This window comes from Athene noctua, chromosome 11 (genome assembly GCF_965140245.1).
Source record: "Athene noctua chromosome 11, bAthNoc1.hap1.1, whole genome shotgun sequence".
Lineage (NCBI taxonomy): Eukaryota > Metazoa > Chordata > Aves > Strigiformes > Strigidae > Athene > Athene noctua.
Window position 1 is genome coordinate 19,039,433 of NC_134047.1, and position 20,578 is coordinate 19,060,010.

Sequence of the window (20,578 nt, forward strand, 5' to 3'; positions counted from 1 at the left end):
GTAAATTACTACAGCAGGCTCCCTGAACTTCACCACTTTTTCTGCCATATTTATGTTTTCACAGAGCACTTAACACTTAGGCAATCATGAATGCTCTAGCACATACATCAGAATAGCTGCTACTGCTTGCCAGTCTTAATACAGCACAGGAATTCTAATGTTGATCTCTCCTATTTGAACAAAATTAAGTTCTCTGCCTTCTGCCAAAGGTTGTCTACAAATCATTTCTTCCTTCAGTAACATCATACACTGCAATATAACATGTAGAAAGATAATCTGTTTTTAAGGATTTGCAATTACTATACAAGCATTAGCTTTTTAACTATGACCAGAAAGGTTTGAATTTATGCTTTCTTTTACTCACCATGTTTTAATAAACTTGTTACACAATAACAGAATTCTGTGTATGAAATAACCAGATGAAGAATATTTATTTTACAAAAGCTAACACTTATCCCAGATCAATACCACTTTTTTCTTTTCTTTTTTTTAGATCATATAACCCAAGTACTACATCTACTAAACAGACAATTAATTTTAAGATTGTCCAGGGATGACAAAAAAAAAATCAATACAAAAATCAGGTTTAATTAAAAGGTGAATTCATCATGTTAGGATACCTCATCATTAAAACTCCATGTGTATTCTGAACATATTAAATGTGTACACACAGATATGTATTCTACTTTGCTGACATCTGGCTCCAAAAAAAAAAATAAAAAATTGAAAGCTCTTATGGGTAGAAAGTCCACTAACAAAGAGAGCATAAATCACTGGTCTTAAAAAGAAAAAAAAAAAGAAAAAAGAAAGAAAACACAAACAGACCACAAACTAAAAACAAACACCAAGCCTTTAGGAACCATCGATCGCGTTATCCACTGGTTTCATTCCTCTTATACTAATATGTTTTCTGGTTATTTTTCTGAAACTTAAATCCTTGTCTCTGGGCAAAATATCAACCTACAGCAAAGAACAGCTGAAAACTAACATGAGTCACAGTTAGCCGGATTATAAATTCTGTTCACATAACAGCTGAAGTCCTTCCAGAACAATATTCAGAGGATAACACTGTTGTTAAAGTCGTATCTTACCTTGTCTCATCAATTACCTGACAGGGAGAGTCATCAAAAAATTAGACAAAGAAATGACCAACATTTTAAAACATTAAGGCAGATGGTCTTGTTTGATTTTAAAACTCATATTGAAGCAGTTCTTACTTTAGGCAAGTAATGTTTAAAACTGGTAAGCAATTCCTTTCCTCATTCTGAAGTTGCTTGGGGGACGGGGGAGGTTGGGCAGGGGGAGATGGGGGAAGTAGCAGGTTTCATGGCAAGCAAGACAAAAATTAGGATAGTTACTTTGGCACATAATAGCCAAGTTCTTCTCTAACAATGTACCTGACATTATGGAACAGTGACTTACAAATTGTGACATCCTATTGCTGATCATGGTTCCATACATAAAAACAGACAGTGCACAAAGTATTTCACAAAACACTAAAATAAGGTAGTAACTTTTATGCTTTACATGTATTCCATTGAAACGCAAAATAAAGACTCGCAAATTCCTCTAGACAATCTTGAAGACTGAAATAAATTCCCTGGGAGAAGAAATGAAGACACTTGAAAATTATTCAAGAAAGACCCCTAATATGGCAACAGTGCCTTCTCAAAATGCCACCACATCACAAAGAAAAAAAGTAAAAAATAATTCTTTCCATTTTCACACAGCCTTCAACATTCAATAGCATCCAGATGCCCCACAGAGCAAAAACATCTAAGTCACATGACAGTGGCAAACAGTCTGCTACCTTGTTCTTGCTGTTATATGTTACTTATTTCTCTTAATGCTTTCTTCAGGCAAGGAATATAAAGTAGAAATTTTATTTCACATCAAGATTTCAGTAAACATGACAATGCACTCCAATTAGAAGGCTAATTATTAACCAACAATTATAGATTTTAAGACTGTTGTATAATGTAATAATCTGGTAAGCGGCTGTAGACAAATATTAAACCTGGTGCTTATAAAAAAAAATATCGCCACCTGATGTAGTTCAGTATTTCGTACTATTCACAACAGTTAACAAAGGCCCAACAGACTGTAGTCTTAGTTAGCAACACAAAGCCAATACAATCATCTTATTATTTTGGGTGGAAAAAGCAAGGGCAGAATTTGAAAGCTATAAAGGAAGGAACGAAATGCAATTATCAGTTGAAAATAATCAATGCATAAAACCCCAAATATATATCTGGATTCTTAACAGTAATTAAAAAAAACCCAAAACATTGTGAATACTGTGTAAGCACCTCTTAATTATAAAATTAAACACTAATTGAGTAGAAGGCTACTTCTCTATATATGATATAAAAGCATAAGTACAAGTGCAAAACCACTTGAGAAAAAATAACCCCTGCAAAAGCACGTTATTATACTACTCAAATTCAAACTGAACTGGTAGAATATGTAAAGCAATGAAAATAAGAGCTGCAAATAGCAAAAAAAATCTTTTAAACATGCCTAATAAACAATAAATTGGAATTACAGACAACGCACATGTCACATTGTCTGAGAAACTTATTTGCATTTCCATTAAGTGACTTGGTCTGAGTGTGGAACTTATGAGTGTTAATTCACAAGGTCTAATCAATATCAATTTATGTCTAGATTTTGGCAAGACCTTCTTTTTTGCTTCATCACCGTCTCTGCGATTATTTTATTTTTAGATATCACTTTATAGCAAAACATACCTAGTACCTAAATGCAGCAGTGCAGTCAACACAGTCAACATTTTATTACAGAGAATGTTTAAGTACTTTCTTTAAATCTCATAGAAAGGAAAAAAAACCCCACAACACTTCTCTCAGAAATATCTATCTTGAAAACAAATAAAAAAAGTTAACAAATACATTTTGTATTTGAGGGCAAGGCGGAATTAAATAGTCATAGATTTTTGTCTCAGTTATTTTAAATGGAGTTTAGCTGTAAGCACAGATAGTTACAGTTCAGCAATTATTCAGTTCAGTAGAGAACAATTTGCAGGATTAGTCAATCTACATTAGCTGTGTCAACATCTGTGGGATTTGCATTGACAGCAATTCATAAATCTATCACCTGGAGTGCAATAATACATTCTCAAATCTATGCAATGCTAGAGTACCATTCATGCACAGTCATCATTTCCCCTCCCCCTCATTAACAAGTAGTTTTCTACTTAAAACATTAATTTCCCTTTAGATTTCAGCACTACCAAAAAGAAAATGCAGCAATAGATCTATGAAAAAATCCTTCAACTTGGCCTCTCTTAAAAAAAAGCACTATTAAAGACTGAAAGTTTTTCTCAGATGAAGTTTTTTATTTTATCAGAAATTAGCAACATCTTTGTGTTACAGTACAGCAAGTAGAATCTTTATCAAAATATGTCAGATCATACTTGCTGTGTTATTTGAAATGTTTTTTTTCTCCAAGGTTAAATCTCCTTGAAGTACACATCAGGTTTCCTCATGGTGCCCATAAAAGTGACTTGAAACCGGGATCCTCTTATTAGACCAAACAAAAAATAACTGAAAATTTCCCCTGCAAGATTTATGTTAACTTTTTTTTTTAACCTGTTTACAAATATTGCATACCTTTATTTTAAACATACTTTCAAATGTATTTTACAAACTCAGACTGTCAAGTTCAAACCAATGCCTTACACACATTTCACCATATAAACTAACAAGCACTGCACATTAAATTCTGACTGCCGTAGATTCTGAAGTTGTCATTGCATTCTGTATTTTGCCACCGCAATTGAAGTTAAACTCAGGTTAACAATGTTCATCTTTAAACCCAAATACTTATTTCTGTGACAGTGCTTGAATGGTAGCTGGGGAGAAAATGGGAATAAAGGCGAGTTGCTAGAACTGTTTAACATATCCAGAGCTCTATGTATAATCTATTGACAAGATGATACTTGAACAAGTTCAGACCAATAAAGCTGTTCTACTTGTGTAGTCCAGAGAGATTCAGAACAAACCTAAAATTAAACTGCCTTAAGCTGCCACTGCGCTGAGAAAGACGTCCATAGTAGGGGACCATCCTAGAAATGCTTACTCTGTCTATTCGTTATTAATAATGGAGGTGCAGTCAGTAAATTACATCGATCGAATGTTTTCCCTGTTTAGGTTACTTCCTCATTTATCATGAGTTTCATGAATCTGCACTTAAAAGTTTTATGGCTTCAACTTACCTTGCAAAGAAAACTGATGTTAAAACCAAGAGACTGCGCGTTTCTGGAGCCAGAGTTCATGTAGTTTCCAAGGAACAGCACTAACTCTAAAAGCTTACTAAAGCTTTCACTCTTCTTTAGCTCTTCACAAGCCATTGTAACTGCCATAATGTCAGGTTTGATATTGTTTACGTGCTCTTCAAACATAAGCCTGAAAAGGATCCCATTGAGACGTGACCGCAACATTTTCACTGAACTCATCTACAAAGTAAGAAACATTAAATCAGAACATAAAAAAACAAAAGCTTATTTATGCAAAATAGCCTGTATTAAGAAACAGTATTGTGCAGGCAGCGACACAACAGTTTCTGTATGTTTTCATTGCCTATCTTGTAGTTCCCGGAATCCATAGCTTCCCACAGTTAGTTTTCCACAAACCGTACGCTTTGCCTGAAAAACTTCAGTGAAGTAACATACTGTGAACATAAGAGTGCGCTTTGTGCTACCAAACCATTTAACTTGTCAATTCCAAAGTCACTGGCAATAAACACACGCTGACAAAACCCTTCCTCCCAGCAAAGGAAATGTAAGCGTGTTCTACCAGTTAACAAGAACAGAAGATCAGCCTGAAGGTACACATGGCAAACATTTCATCACATCTCAAGTGAAGGTACCCTTGAACTCTGATCTACCAATTTCCTAAAACTAAGCTTTTCAGTTTTTTCTTACTTCAGAAATGGTACAATAACCTCTCAAGTGCGTTTCCTGATACCACCACAAACGCAAACAGCTATACTTCAGTCTGATTAAGCTAAAGAATTACGTTTCCCATTTTTAGGCTCTATATTGAGCTGATGCACAGCTCTCAACTTGCTCTTGGTCACTAGGAGAACAATACCGGAGAGATACAATGAGTTATCACGGACCCTTGTGGAAGGACATGAGAATATCTAAGTGAGTTTGACATACAGTCAGGTATTTGTATAAAGCCAGATCACATTAGCACTAACATTCATGAAACATTTTCTGCCATTGTACTGATGTGAGCTGTTAATTGTTATATTTACAGATTACATGCGGTGCTACATCTAAGAAGGTTAATTATAGCAGTTTTTAATTAAAGTGAAACCCAAACTGGTTTTTGTTAAGTTATTTTCTACACTTATGGCAAGCTATAAAATAAATAATATGAATAATACCAGTATTGATAGTTACCAAATAAACTCAAAGGTATTTTAAAATACAGCATGGAATGTATTTGATCCTAAGACTTTTCAAGTTCAAACCATCATAAAGTCCCAATCTGTGTATTCCAAACAATAATCAGATTCAGGAAGTGAATAAAGAGGTTTTAGCTGAAAATCATAACAGTAAGTTTCATATAAAAAGCAATAAACCTAGAGATAAGGACATACTTCCAGTATACTCTTTCACTTTTGATTCCACAACATCATACTTAGTAGACAACACACTGCTTGCTTTTCCACCTCTTGTCTTTTGGTCCTTTTAAACAAATTTCATGAAACTACTGCCCAAGATAGTATCACCTTTATGTTTCAGACACTTTGCAAAAGATAGCATAGGACTAATCCCTTCTTCATCTGATAAACATATGATGTTATAGATCATAGCACTGTAACATCATAAATGACAGATACTGAAAAGTATCTGTAACAGTGATTCATTAGTTTAAATCCCCAAGACCAATTTCATTAGCCTAGCTACCAAAATAAGTCCATGTCTTTCATATTTTGCACAAGTGATCCATAATATTTCCTCCTACTCAGCAGACTATAATTTGCAGAGATATTTAACTTTAAGAGAAAAATAGGTACTAAGAATTGTTAATCTACTTATTTTTATTTTTAATTTAAATTGTTTTATTTAAATTATTTATTTTTATTTAAATGCAAAAATGATTACTTTCCAAATCTAACTCCTTATCTTTATTATCAGAATACAGAAAGATTTCTTTCTCAGTCTATTAATTATCCGTGGTGTTCCTGAAGCATTTTATCCCCCTGAAAGCAAAGTTTTCTTATGTAATAAGTCACAGATGTTGACCATCAAAACAAAGATTTTTATGGACTTATGTCTGCTGCCCAAAGCTTTACCATGGCTCTTTGAGGAACCATAATTTTTCTGCTGGTGTTATCTACCACGAAGCTACCAGAAGCAACAGCCATAACTTTCAAAGGAAAGACTTGGGTTGCCTGAATAATGATGAATTCATACTAAATGAAGGCATTCCAGATGGTCTCACACAATTAATATGATCAGACTGGAACGAGGAAAAGGAAAGGATCAGAAAATAAGCATCCCAGCATAACTTGCAATCATTTTTACACATCTCCACTGTCATAAATTTGTGAACTTCTATAAGCCAACATCATGCAAAGTCTTGAAATGTTATTCTTCTAATCATTCTGTGTTTCATAAATATCATACTGAAAACATCTGCCTTGAAAGGATATACCTTCACTGAGCTGCAGTAGATAGAAATTAAAATTAATCACATAATTTGCTTTAACTTCTGCAGAACAATCTCCAATTACTGTTTTTACTCAAAACGGCACAGAAAAAAAAAATGTCAGAAGCTTTAGATCCTACAAAATGAGTGCAACAAAACACATAAAACAACAGAACAGTGTGACTTAAACATTTGTGAAGAATAATCCTTTACAACACTTCAGCCAATTTGTAGGTACTTTCTTTTTTTAATGCTGTGAAGTGTCACGAACACTGATCATTTATTTGCTTTGCAAGGTAGTTTGACTACTAAACCAGCAGTGAGTTTTAATTTCATCTGTTGATCTGCACAACATTTTTTAAGTATCTAGACAATTTCCTAAGAGTTGTTTCAAGTGGGCTGTTCCCTTATATTCAAAACATTCTTATCTATATCAATATCTGTATCGATAGAAGATGACTACAAATGCTATTTTATTTCCTCCTTCCCCATCCTGCCCTGTTTTTTCTTTCACATGCATGTTTATAAGCGGACATGTTCAATGGCTGATATTGAACTTAGAGGAATCTTCTGAAAACAGGTAAGGTGCAAACATTATATTCACTTAGAAAAAGTTCAAATGGTTTTTCGTTCAAAAAAATTAGTCAAAGGATTATAAATATATCACATTGAAATAGGTGCATATAACACCAAGCATTAACTTCTACTGTGAACAGTTCCAGCAGCAAGAAAATGGGTGGTAGTTTTCCAGCTGACTGTAAGCACGGGACTGCACATCATTACTTCCCCTTCTGAGCTTTCAAAAAGATCCTTGTCTGAATTCTCTACCTAATCAAGTTATTTATTCTTTATTATCATCATTCAATTCTCAAGCCCTATATTAAAACTAGGATCAAAGGTTATTGGAGAAAGGCAAAAAGCACAATTAAATTTGCCTCACTTCCTAAGGTAAAAAGCTGACATGCCTATAACACAAATTTGCCAAATTACGAGACAACTTACTCAGCCTCTTACCTTAAATTGCTTTTTTTTTTCCTAACAATTTCTAGAAACATTAATTCTTCAGCAGTTCTAAGAATCACAATGAGGCAAAATAAGTGACAAATAAATTCAATTAAAATGACTGAATGACTCTAAACCAACGCAGTTGCAATAAACTTGTACAATTCTTCCCACTCTGTCTACCTCCCAGCAAGGACTGCTCACAATAGCTAATCCTGGTTACACAGCAAAAAAAGGGTCATAGAATCTGCAGTTTTCTACAACTACTCAGTCAAACTTACTCTCTTGCCTTAGTAATGAAATTACTGATAACCCAGTTCTTAAGAACTGAAGGAAAGTTTTGCATTCACTACAAACCAGCCAAAAAACCCTCCCCACTTTTCCAGAACACACACCAGAAACAGAATACTGTGGTCAGTTCCAGTCACCTGTTTTACTTGTAAGAGTTACTAACTAAAACTTGCACCACATAATTGTGGGGTGATTTTTTAAGTGTCAATATTCTCCTTAACCTGACTTCAAAACTCACACTAGGTGGTAAAGTGGATAAACTTTACTGAGTTTAAATATCAGTAACACTGCAACAGATTTTTTTCTTTTTTTCAGTGTGTCCTCTGAGTTGACAGGAAATGGTTGGTACTCGGGCTCTACAGCACAGATGAGACTTATGCTTTTATAATACTTAAAATGTTCCACTGTACTAAAATTGAAAGCCAGTATCGTTAGTGAAGTTGCAGCTGTTCCTATGTCATAAAAACATTAACTCTTAAACACAAATTTTAGATTTTAAATTCTGAGAACATCCTGCCTAGCTTATTTAAAGCTATATAACTGATTCAGTCAATGTATTTTTCTTGCTCTACTTCAACATCAACATGAAATTTTCTTTATATGAAGTTGTGTTGTCTTTTTTGATCCCAGGATATAACATCAAAAATAGTTCCAGTGGCTAATTTGCATATATAATTGATTTGAATATTTCATCTAAATGAAAATGCAATTCTAATTTTCATTACATATCAGTTGAATATTAAGATAATCGGTCTCTTATAATAAGTTAATCACATACTAAGTATGGTTTTTCTACACAAATTTTAAACAACTTATTCCAACCTTTATTGAATTTGATGGGCACAGTGATTATCCAATTAATATCTCTTAATTATTAAGATACAGAATTTTACATACAAATAAGGGTACACATTTTAAATATTACTTCTAATAGTCTGTCTTCTTCTATTTCTAAACATATCAAGATTATTATTAATGCAAAACTCTGAAATTAATTCAACATGTAGTGAAAAAGGACTCCAGTCAAGTAAAGACCTTAAGTTCAGCTGCATTTCTTCCACTTTACTGGATTGTACTAATAGATCAAAATCAGAAACAAAACCAGCATTTTAAATAGTATTAATGCAGTTAAAGGCATCTAAAAATAAGACAGAATCACTACCCATAAGGAAACATTACATATTTTTATTAAACCAGATGGTAAAGTTAAATAAGCAAACAAGCTTCAGGAAACTTAGTCCCTTCATAAAGCAAACATCACCATTGAGAGATGTTTGATTAAGCAGGTTTTTTTAGTTAATGTTCCATTAAATTCTCTCAACTTTTTATATACAATCAACAAAAAAGTGATCATGACTGTGTTGGTACTGCCAGAAAATAAGGATACTTTTATGACTTTTTCAACACAATTGAGTGGGGAAAAAAAAAAAAAAAAAGGACAATTTAGTTTCAATGGAATAGTAATGGTAAGTCAGAGAAACACATGATCCCCAGGTATGTAAGACAACCAACAGAGATGATACAGTTTCCCAAGTGACTTTCATTTATAGTTGTATAATTTTCTGGGAAAGAAACTGACAGCAGAATCAGAATGAAAGATTACACAAAGAAACCAATCATACTACTATATAAAAAGATTGAGGAAGAAAAGAGTAAGTACTAGACCTAACTGATAGGCATCTGATTTAAAAAAAAAACAAAAAAACAAAAAAAAACAAAAAAAAACCACAAAAAAAACCCAAGAAAACAAACAAAAAAAAAACCACCAAGGAAACAATAAAAGCAAACTATGCAATAGCAGCAAAAACCCAAGGCTACTCCTCTCAGTTCAAGTGGATTTCATGCATTTATCAGCAAAACATAAATTGATGTGAATTCCAACTCTGGTGAAAAGCATACTAAGAGCACTTACTGTCTACACATACTTAACTACATGCTACTTGTATATTAACAATTTCTTTAAATGCTTCTGTTTTACCACTACATCAAGACAAAACAGAGTTAACTATTTCCTTCTAACCTGTGGCCTTCTCAATTGGAGATAAATCATCTTCCAAATATGAGAATAAAAACATTCTTCATGTTCTCACATCCTTAAGTTATGTAGTATCTCAGTACTTTACATTCGATGATGGAAAAAAGTGTTTGTACTGTAATTTATACTCATTGTGCAGCCAATTCATATATAAACAGTTAAACTAGAGTATCAGTTATATTCTTGCACTTAAATCCACACTCATCGAACCAAGATGAAGCTAAAAACGTGGCAAAGAATGACTTACATTTTGCAGGTTTTCTTTATGAAAAATGTTTCTACTGTCTTGGGTTAGCCTTTTGATATCTATAATAATTACACCTTAAATTTATTTTTGGTCTTTCATTTCCAGCAGTGTATTAGCATATACCCAAAATGAAAAGGTCATTAGTCAACTACAACCAAATTACTGAAAAATGCAAAACCTGATCCTGCCTGCCCTATGTTCCGCCAAAATTTCAGACTAGGTGATTAATGAAGTAGCAGGCATTAATGAATTTCTCCTATAATACAGTCAGCACAGAGGTGAAACTGGGCAAATAATTTTATCTACAAAAAAACAGCCAGCACATTATCTCTGCATAAGTGGTCAGATATAGTTATCCTCACCCTGATGAACCGTATGCTTCTACGCAAGCCTAGGCAAAGCACACAAACCTTGGCAGTAGCAGAATAAACCTTGACTAATCCCGTTGTACTGGGTCTGGCTGGCATGGAGTAAATTGTTCTTCATAGCAAGCTGTATAGTGCTGTGTTTTAGACTCGTGACCAAAACGCTGCTGTTAACACCCTAACGTTTTAGCTTCTGCTCTACAGCATTTGCACAGCGTCAAGGCCTTTCCCACTTCTCACAAACCTTGCACAACCCAGCAAATAGACTGGGGGTGTGCAAGAGGTTGGGATGGGATGCAACCAACCAAATGACCTAAACTATCCCATGCCATATAATGTCATGCCCAGTAATAAAACATGGAAGAGGGGGGCTTCATGAAGTTTGCCATCTTTTCCTCAGGATCTGTTTCTACATCAGCCTACACATGGGAGATGGTGAGTGACTGAATGTTTTATTTCTTTGCCTTAGTTTTCGCATCTTCTTCTTCCACTTCTCCTTCACTTCTTAAATTATTTTTCTCTCAACACATGAGTTTTCTCACTTTGGCTCTTTCTTTCCCACTGGGGATGGGAGAGGGAGGTGAGTAAGCACCTGTGTGGTGCATACCCGCCTAGCAGGGTTAATCCATAAAACCTGTTCTTTTCTGAATAGCTGCCCTTGACTCTGTTATGTTTCCACCTACAGTAATATAAGAGAAAACAGAACCAGAGGATTCTTGAATGTGCACACTGATATGACAAGCAGCAAAATGCAAGATGGCACTCATGAAATTCTGACTGTATATAAGGAAAACATTGTTGACCAGAAATATCTTTATATAAAAGTTATGAAGAAAAACAATGTTGACCAGAAATATCTTTATATAAAAGCTATGAAGAACACAGTAAAACCAAATAGGGGAGAAAGGCTGAAGCTGAAGAGACAAGGAAGGTATGATGTTTATAGTAATGTATGGCAGAAGAAGTGATCAAGTTGGGAAAGTATCTAAATTATAAATATCATGAGTGAAACATATATGGGCTCAGAGCAGTCAAATGGAGGAATGCCTACAGAGTCTTTAAAATCAAGGTCATTATGCGCAATTTTCTCAATTTCTTTGCTTATTTTAAATACTTAACAGAATAGACCTCACTGACATCAGAGTCTTCATTTGTTTTAATACCTCCACCTTGTTCACTTCCATTCTGTTTTCCCTTGACACAATTCCAGATATTCTCCTTGCAAAAAGCCCAAATAATTTCTCACTTTGCTTGGCATTATTTATGTAGGAGGAAAATAAGGAAATACTCCTTTGGTTCATCAGTCACTCCCTGACATCTTTTGCTCATTGTCACTTCAGAAATAGGCAGGAAACAGAAAGTAGACAGGGCAATTTTTCTGGCCTTCCTTCCTTCCCAGGGATCAAAAGCCCATCTTGTTGTAGGGCTGGAAGTATTACTGTCATCTCATCACATGGTTTTACTCACTCAGAAGTGTGTGCTACATGACAAAAATGGAACAAAGTGTTCCTCTAGTGGTTCTAAACAGATTTTTTTTTTTATATACACACGCATATATATGTATGTATATAATATAGAACATATGCGTGTAATATATACATGTATATATCCACATGAGCATATAATATATATCCATATATATGGATGTTTTAATATATCTAAAAATATTATAATTATCTTTTTTATATATTATATCTCACAAGTCCTTCAAGAAAAGCACCAATTATTTATAGAGATTTTTAGATTGTTACTGATCAATAAATAGATGTTTTTACTAGTGCAGACCTTGCAATAAGACCAAACAATATATCACACTCTACTAAAATTCCTCATGGTTGTTTTGAAATGAAACATTTTTGGAATTTTATGCCATTTATTAAAAAAATAAAATCAATAGCCTAAATTTTTTCCAAAAAGAAATCATTTATATCTTAAGTTTTCTAAATCCTCCATAAAAATTTCATTAGGTCAAATAACGTTCTGCTACTTCCCCCCCACCCCGCCCCAGTCACTCACTTCTGAAGCCAAATTATACTCAAATCAGAGCATTTTAGTACAAAGCCATTTTCTATCTTTCCTTTTAAGACACCTCTATTTCTGTTTTAATACATTTTAATGCACGTAACACCATACAAATCCAGCAAGAGCATACCTAGCTCCTGTAGAGTTCGGGATAAATTCTAAACACATTACAGAGGCTATCATCATTTTAATCTCTTGGACTAACAGAGTGAAGTGAAAACAGGAACTAATTTACCTAAGGACTTATCAGGTCTTTGGAAAACCTGAAGCAGAAAAATATCATCCATGTCCCATCTTCGTACTCAGTATCATACAATCAACTACCAGCATCTATTAGGGTAACTTAAGCACATTTTATAATTTCCTTGGGAGACAGGTTATAGCCACTGGAACACTCAATATCCCTATTTTTGGAGCACATATATGTATTGAGCACTATTAAAAGAAACAGAATACAATCTACAATTTCAGTTCTAGTGTGAATCCACAGTTCTTCTCAAGCAGTTTTGCAAGTTTCCATGTGCTTGTATATATACATTTTATATGTATACACATACATAAATACGTATATACACATTTAAAAAGCGTTTATATATGGGGGTTTTTAAACCAATGGGTAAAACGCAACATACGTGAACATATTAATTCTTTCAGCTGTTTACAGTTTTTGATACAACAGAATAAAATGACCAAAGTTGTCAATGCCACTGAGATAATGGGTCTTTCATGAACTCTTAGAAATGAAATTACTTGAACCTAGTGTTCTCCATAACTGTTTACAAAATATACATGAGAGTCAAACAAAAGACTTGCTCTGGCACAGAAGTGCCTGTTGCTCTTAATTGCATACCATAATTCCTTCCACAAAAATACCTAATATGTATTTACAAAGACCTTTAGATTATCACTCATCAATGAATAGACGGTAAATTTTTCCTACTGCAGGACTTGCAAAAGCACTAACAAAAATAATTTAAACCTAAAATTTTTCTTTTTAATCTATTTGACAAAATAGAACTCTCCAGTTAATTATTGAACTAATACATACCACAACTCCAAATTGTTCTGGCTCAGCAAGATCATTATACTCATCCTTTAATTCGGCTAAGGCATTGAGTTCCTTCTGCTCAGGAAGATTCTTCACTAGATTCTAAAACAAACAAGGCATTATATTAAACTAGCTGAGATATTAAAATAGCACACTTAAAACACAACAACATGGAAATGCATGAGAATTATGGGAAGCTTATTTTATTTATGCAGATTTAATACTGTAACATCAAATCAAACCACTAATTATTTAATACAGACATCAGCACCACTTTACAGTCTCTAATTTGAAGAATGCCTTCTCAGTATTAAAAAAGTTAGACAAAACTTCTTCATTCTGTCAGACCCTGAAGAATTATACTTCATCAACAATCCTTTAATGCCCTCATGATTCTATCTTGCTCATTAAATATTAATCAAGAAATAACCAGTCTGTGTAAAGCAAGACATAACTATCTAACAAAAAAAAAAAATATTTAGACATTCAAAATAGCCATGCACAAACTCCACTTTAAAAAACCTTTCACAAAAAAAGATCAACATCTCAAAATTGTACAGGTATTCTGGATGGCAAATATACTGGAATTCAGCAAAAAGTAGGACTTGCTTTAAATTTTATCCATGTCCCCAAAGAAAGCTGTATGACTGATTGTATGATATAAACATCTCAAAATACAGATACGCTAAAAGCATAAAATCTTTATATTAAGGCTGAGTAATACTTTGTTTTCAGAAATACTCAGCAAAAGTTTAGATTGCTTTTATATATATATATATATATATATGTTAGTTTAAACAAAACCTAGAAGTATATATTTACATTCAAACAAGCAGGAATCAACAGGCCTTTTTCATTCAATAAAGTTCATAAATCTCAATACTAAAAACCCCGAAGTGTATGAAAATATTATTAGCTGATATGATTACACTAAGGCTGTCCACACACTGAAGGTTTCTTCTACTTGATTTCCAATCTCCACTTACCACTTTTGCTCATAGTAAAGACTTATGACAGAAAAAAAAATAAGAAACGCAAAAAATGTTGTATTTTGGATACTGGACATGGGATCCAAAACACTGTAGCAACTTGGAGGCAAGTGTGATTCTGTGGAAATTCAAAGGGCATTGAGATATAGGCAAGCACTAGCCACTGAAGAAATCAAAGGGATTTAGTTGGAGACATTCACCTATAGAAGAGAGGCAGAGATACCTCCAGATCTTGGTGAATCCAGCGTCCCTCCTGTTTTCCCACTGTGGCCCTTGGGAGGATTTTAGGGGGGTATTGCCTAGCCACATAATTAAAGAAGGCAACCACCTGTTTCCATATGCTTATAAACACTCAACATGCATAGAGGGGACAAAGTAGTAGTATGCTTTTCTTACTAACAACTTTTTAAAAAATCAGCATAAGATTCACCCAACTCCACAGTGCAACAATTCCTGTACCAAATAACTACAAACAAGACTCCCTTCACATAGAACTCTTTTTTTCTTCTACACAGACACAGAGGGTCCTGAGGCATTCAAGAGAAAAGGGGTAACATCATGTTCTTCCACAAGAAGCTACTATTTTATGAAGCCATCCTCTGAAACTTGAATAAGTAAATGGTGGAATAACCGTCGGGTCTAACCATTTTATTGCAAGTAAACCTCTAGGGAATTGCAGTTCTAAAGGATTTTAATAACAACACAGATTTTAGTGCAGATAAGTTATATGTTATAGGTAAAAAAAAATGAAATCTTTTAATATTTTCTGTAATTTCTCTAGTCACAGCAGTATTTCAGAACATGTGCCTTTAACTTGGTTAGGTTATTAGCACGTAAGTTCTCCTCCCCTCCCATCAGAAAAGGTGCACTGCCATGTGTTCCCACAAGATATGATTAAAATAGGAGAAATATGCACACAGACACTATCAGAGAACTGAGCTGTTTAGGTTTATGTCACAAAAAGAGTCGGATATGAAAAAAATGCTATGTGCCTTTCAAAATGAGAAAAGCAACCAGCACTATAGAAGCTTATTTTTTCAAGAAATAAGACAACTTAATTGGAGAAAACCTGTACTATTAGAGGTACAGATGTCTCATTTTTAGAACATACCAATCTTGCCACCACTCTTGCAATATTCTTATTCATTAGGAGAATTTGATTACTGATCACTCTGCCAGGCTTGATGAAGTACACATTAAAGTACAACTTTCAGAAAGGCATCAGTCTAATTTGTCAAATTTGCAAGTGATAGCTAACATAATTCTCCAAGCTGAAAGAATTAAAACTTCCACCCATCTTAATAAGGAAAAATAAAGATGACAAGCAGTCTCATACAAACCATCCCTGTTACAGAAATATTTTTACACTTACACTGAGGAGCTACTGAGTGTCTCAGCAGAGTTCAATATTCTTGACAGAGACTCACAGATTCACCTCAGACATCAGATAGACCTTGACAGTGTAAAATTAAGCTATAGCCTCGTGCTTAAACCTAAGCATGCTTCCGTTCCTATTAGCCAAAACCCATGTCCCACAAATTTCTACTTAAAAAAAAAAATAAAAATTAAGGATCTGTAAAATATTCTTACTCATTTGACTGACTGGTAAAGATCAAAGACATGAACTAACTTTTTTTTTTAAAAAAAAACTATTTTCATTAGGTAGACTAATTACCAAATGTTGTCATCAAAAATTTCATAGTTCTTGTCAGAAATGTCTATTTCATTAAACATTAATGAACTTACTATAAAACATTATTTTTTCCATCAAAGCAGAAATACAAGTACCTACTACTAAAATTGCCCTTTTTTTTTAAGCTACGTAACTAAAATCTGTTAGTGTACTTGATGATTTCTCTTCCCTCATCCACACCCCTTTATGGTCTCGTAGTAACGGATCAACTCATTTTACTCTTAGCTTCTAAGGAGAGTTAACCTCTAAAAGCACTGCAGCTCCCTATAAATATATATATGTATGTTAAAATATGTTTACTTTCATTAACTGTATCGAATAACTGAAAATGAAACTAAAAGCATTCAGTGATTCATTCAAATCCTTGTCAGTACTTTAGGAAACAGAGTTTCATAAAGTATTCATGAAGAAGTGGGTTTAAATAAATATAAGGTAAATAAAAATGGTTTACATAAACATAATAAGCAGAAATGTAAGGCTGATATTAAGAGGCTGAAACTATCACTCACTGCTCCCTCTCACAATGCCCTGAATTCTGCTAAACATAGTGTTTGACAACTGTACGCTGACAGGAACTTACTCTCTCCAAGACACACTGGGAATTGAGAGTATTTTTTTCTAGAGTGTTTTCCTCAAGGAAGAGTTACAACAGTATATAGTCTACCATGTACTCAAACTGATTAATCCAATTAATTTTAGTAAGTATTACCACATAAGTTTGAGAAGCAGCAAGAAACAAGGACATGAGAAGTGTAACTGGAAAAGCACTTTTCTATATGCTCAATTATACTATACCCATTTAGCTTTCACCACTTTGATACTTAGAACAAAGCAGTTTCTACATGTGCATTTTTACGAAATACAAGTTTTGCTAAGCATGAAAGAAAGCAAGGTTTGCTTTGTAAAATTTTTCCAATCAGTAGTATTGAAAACTGTTAAACTGGCAAATTAGTTAATAACTCAGTCAGAAGATTAGAATAAAAATAGACCAGAAGGGACTGAACATGAAACAGATGATACAGCCCATTTACCCCAATATATTTGTAGGAATATCTTTCGAAACGCAGAAGGAATCTCTTCTGGGTTATTGGCTAAATCTCTCTGCTATGAGAATCAACCCCACCACACCACTCCCTTCAAAATGGGCCTATCTGCAAAGCCTCAGGTTTTTTTGAAAATTATATGCATCTGAGTCTCTAGACAGTTGCATTCATGATGAATTCACATACATTTATTCTGGTGTTAACATTGCCATTTACTTATGCAACTTCATTTTTCTCCCCAATGCTTATGCACATCACTCTTCTCCTCATATAGTTATAATGTAGTCATATGCCCTCTCAGCTATTTATATTTCTAATCTAATCAAGCAAATCTTTTCTAGCGTCCTTCTGTAAACTGCTTTTCCATCTCTCAATCATCTTAAGTAGTTTTTCAGTTCAGCTTCTCCATTTTAAATTCATTTTTCTTACATGTACTGAGCATTTCAGATAAGGTCTCACAAGTGCATTATTCAAAAGAACAATAATTATCCTCTCTACTGGAAATACTTGACCTGATACACCTTGCAGTCACATATGCCTTTTTTATGGTGCGCTGGGTCTGGCTGGGATGAAGTTAATTTTCTTTATAGCAGCCCATATGGTACTGTTTTGACTTGTGGACAAAGCAGTGTTGATAACACGCCAATGTTTTAGCTACTACTTGTGCAGCTTGAAGGCCATCTCTGTTTCTCCCCCTGCAAGTAGGCCGGGGGTGGGCAATCTGCGCCCCCCACCCTGGCAAGTAGGCCAGGGCACATGGTTGGGAAGGGGCAAGGGCTTAGCTGCTCCACATACAGCTACACTACAGTGGTACCTATATTGGATCTGTTGAGCACCAACTCGCTATTAATTCTTCTCAATCATTTTCAACTGAGAAGCAACCAGTACAACGTAAGCTTCCAGGATTTTACAATTAACAGGTAAGATCATGACCTTATACTTCAGCAAAACATATTACAACCTATTGCTAATCACCTAGGTCTCAAGATATCTCTACATTTGTTACAAAGATAACTATATCAATATGACATTATTCTGCATTTGAGCTATTCAAGGTGGGGTTTTTTCCCCTCCCTGTTGATTTTTGATTTTTACTAATCCTGTAGGCTTCTCAATTAAGTGATCTGATATCCCTGATCAGTTAACATAAGCTTAGGACTTCTTATTTCCGAATACTACCTATCATGTACATAAGCTTTTTGTGAGAAGATACACTCAGTGGTCAAAGACAGTATTTTTAGCAATGTAAATACATATTAGAAATGCTAATCAATTGCAGGCCAACATGCCCTGAAACAGGACATCATAGTGCAACTCAGCAAATCAAGTCAGACTGGAAATAGTTTCTCATCAAACAGGAACTACCAAAAACAGTATGCCATAGCAATCAGAATTAAAAAAAAACCAAAAAAACCAAAAACAAAAACCAAACAAACAAAAAAAACCAACCACAAACAACAACACCAAGGATTTCCTAAACGAAATATGAATGAAAATTTTGGATACTGAGTATGGACTTCCAAACACATTAGTTTAGGTAGTCTAAGTCTCAGAATATAACACTGTAAGAAAATAAAACAGCTGAGACCAGTAGTTTGAGGTCTCTGAGAGAACAGCAGCCCTTTCTTTAGAGCCTCAAGAAAACAAAACTCCAGACACTTAGGGCTATCTTGGTGACAGAAGAAAAACTGCAGATAAAGGGCAAACAAATTCAATTTGATAAATTTAATTCCATTTACACTGCATGTTTTATCATATAGTAAGTTTATTAAAAAACGTTCATGTTCAAATTTGAATACATATCAATTAGATAACTATGAAAAGACCGGGCAACTCAGTTTAGCCCAGCATCCCTGGAATAACCATTTTCCAGGTCCAAGGAAGAAAGAAGATATTAATTCAGCAAGCACTGAGGGGGAATGGGACAGGGGTGCAAGCAGGAGACAGCGAAGGACAGAAGGGTAAGTTGAGGCCCAGTACGTTAGCTAAAATCTGAATCTGTGTGTGATATCAAAATTAACCAATTCAACACCAGTATCACTGGCGTGCTACATCTGTACACCTTTTTCGGCTTACATGTTCCTCTGTTGTGCTCTGACACTCCCCAGAGATCATGAGCAGCAGTGTACACACTTGCTCTTCTCCTACTGTGAGGAAATCAGAGAGTGATATAAAGAAGCTCTATTCCCTATTTTCTTCTCTCCAGCTGAGATATTCGGGGCTTGAAATAAGACCGAAACAGCTTGAGAGCAGGTTTAATTTACAGATGTTTTTTAGATTGTGGCAGTATCCTGAAACATTCAGGTAGTTTCATCTATCACTAGTGACAAACAGAGTTGTTGCCACAAGAAGCCTGATGAAGCCTCATTATCCACCAGCATAAATCTGGTTAATGCTTGTCTTCGAAACTGAAAAACTAGAATTATCAGAGATTTCCTTTTGAAAGGGAAGTTTCATAAAGTGAGAGATTCAAAAGCACTTTTGTTAACAATTCCTTTTAAAGACAGTTTTACTGTTATATGTGACCATATTCAAAAGTAGAAGTGAAATAAAAACAGTCAACACAACTAATACATTTGTAGGTGATATTCACGAAACTCTACACTATACTTAAATGTTAAATTCTTATACCTTTACAGAATTTTTATGTGGAAAACAAGCTATGAACAAAACCAGAGAAATTTTCACATACCTGAATCAAGGATTCACTCAACTTCTCTTCATCAACCTCTAAAATTATATTTTTTATTTCTTCATAAGGCAAACGGAAAGAACCCAAAAATATTGCTGAAATTCAGTAATAAATAATTAGAATCAAAAATATAAGGTAAACAGTTTTTAGGAACTGAAAAATCATATACTAATTAAGAATTCACAATTGAATAAATAAGAATCCAATTCAGCATTAAGAAGTTTTCTATATAAAACAAATGCTAGATGAAGCACATCATTGTACTTTGACTTATAATGAATTTCATTTCTAAGAAATGAAACCATGTGACAACACTTTTAACTGCTCAATCAGCCTCAGTTGCTCCCTAACAGTGCTACTATCTCTAGCAATAAAGTCCTATTTTTATGAATGGAAACATCTGCATTACTACTTAAACAGACTTATATAGCCACTAGAAAACTCAATCTACTATTTTTTGCTTTCATA

The 20,578-nt window shown here is 34.2% G+C and overlaps 1 protein-coding gene across 1 annotated transcript in view; it reads right to left on the reverse strand.

Annotated features, from left to right (window-relative positions):
* Window positions 1-20,578, reverse strand: part of DIAPH2 (diaphanous related formin 2) — a 249,059-nt gene that overhangs the window by 143,335 nt on the left and 85,146 nt on the right. The window contains exons 20-22 of the mRNA XM_074914772.1: window positions 20,111-20,205; window positions 13,694-13,795; window positions 4,235-4,474 (exon numbers count right to left, since the gene is read on the reverse strand). Coding sequence (XP_074770873.1) covers window positions 4,235-4,474; window positions 13,694-13,795; window positions 20,111-20,205 — 437 coding nt within the window. The remainder of the gene's footprint in view (window positions 1-4,234; window positions 4,475-13,693; window positions 13,796-20,110; window positions 20,206-20,578) is intronic.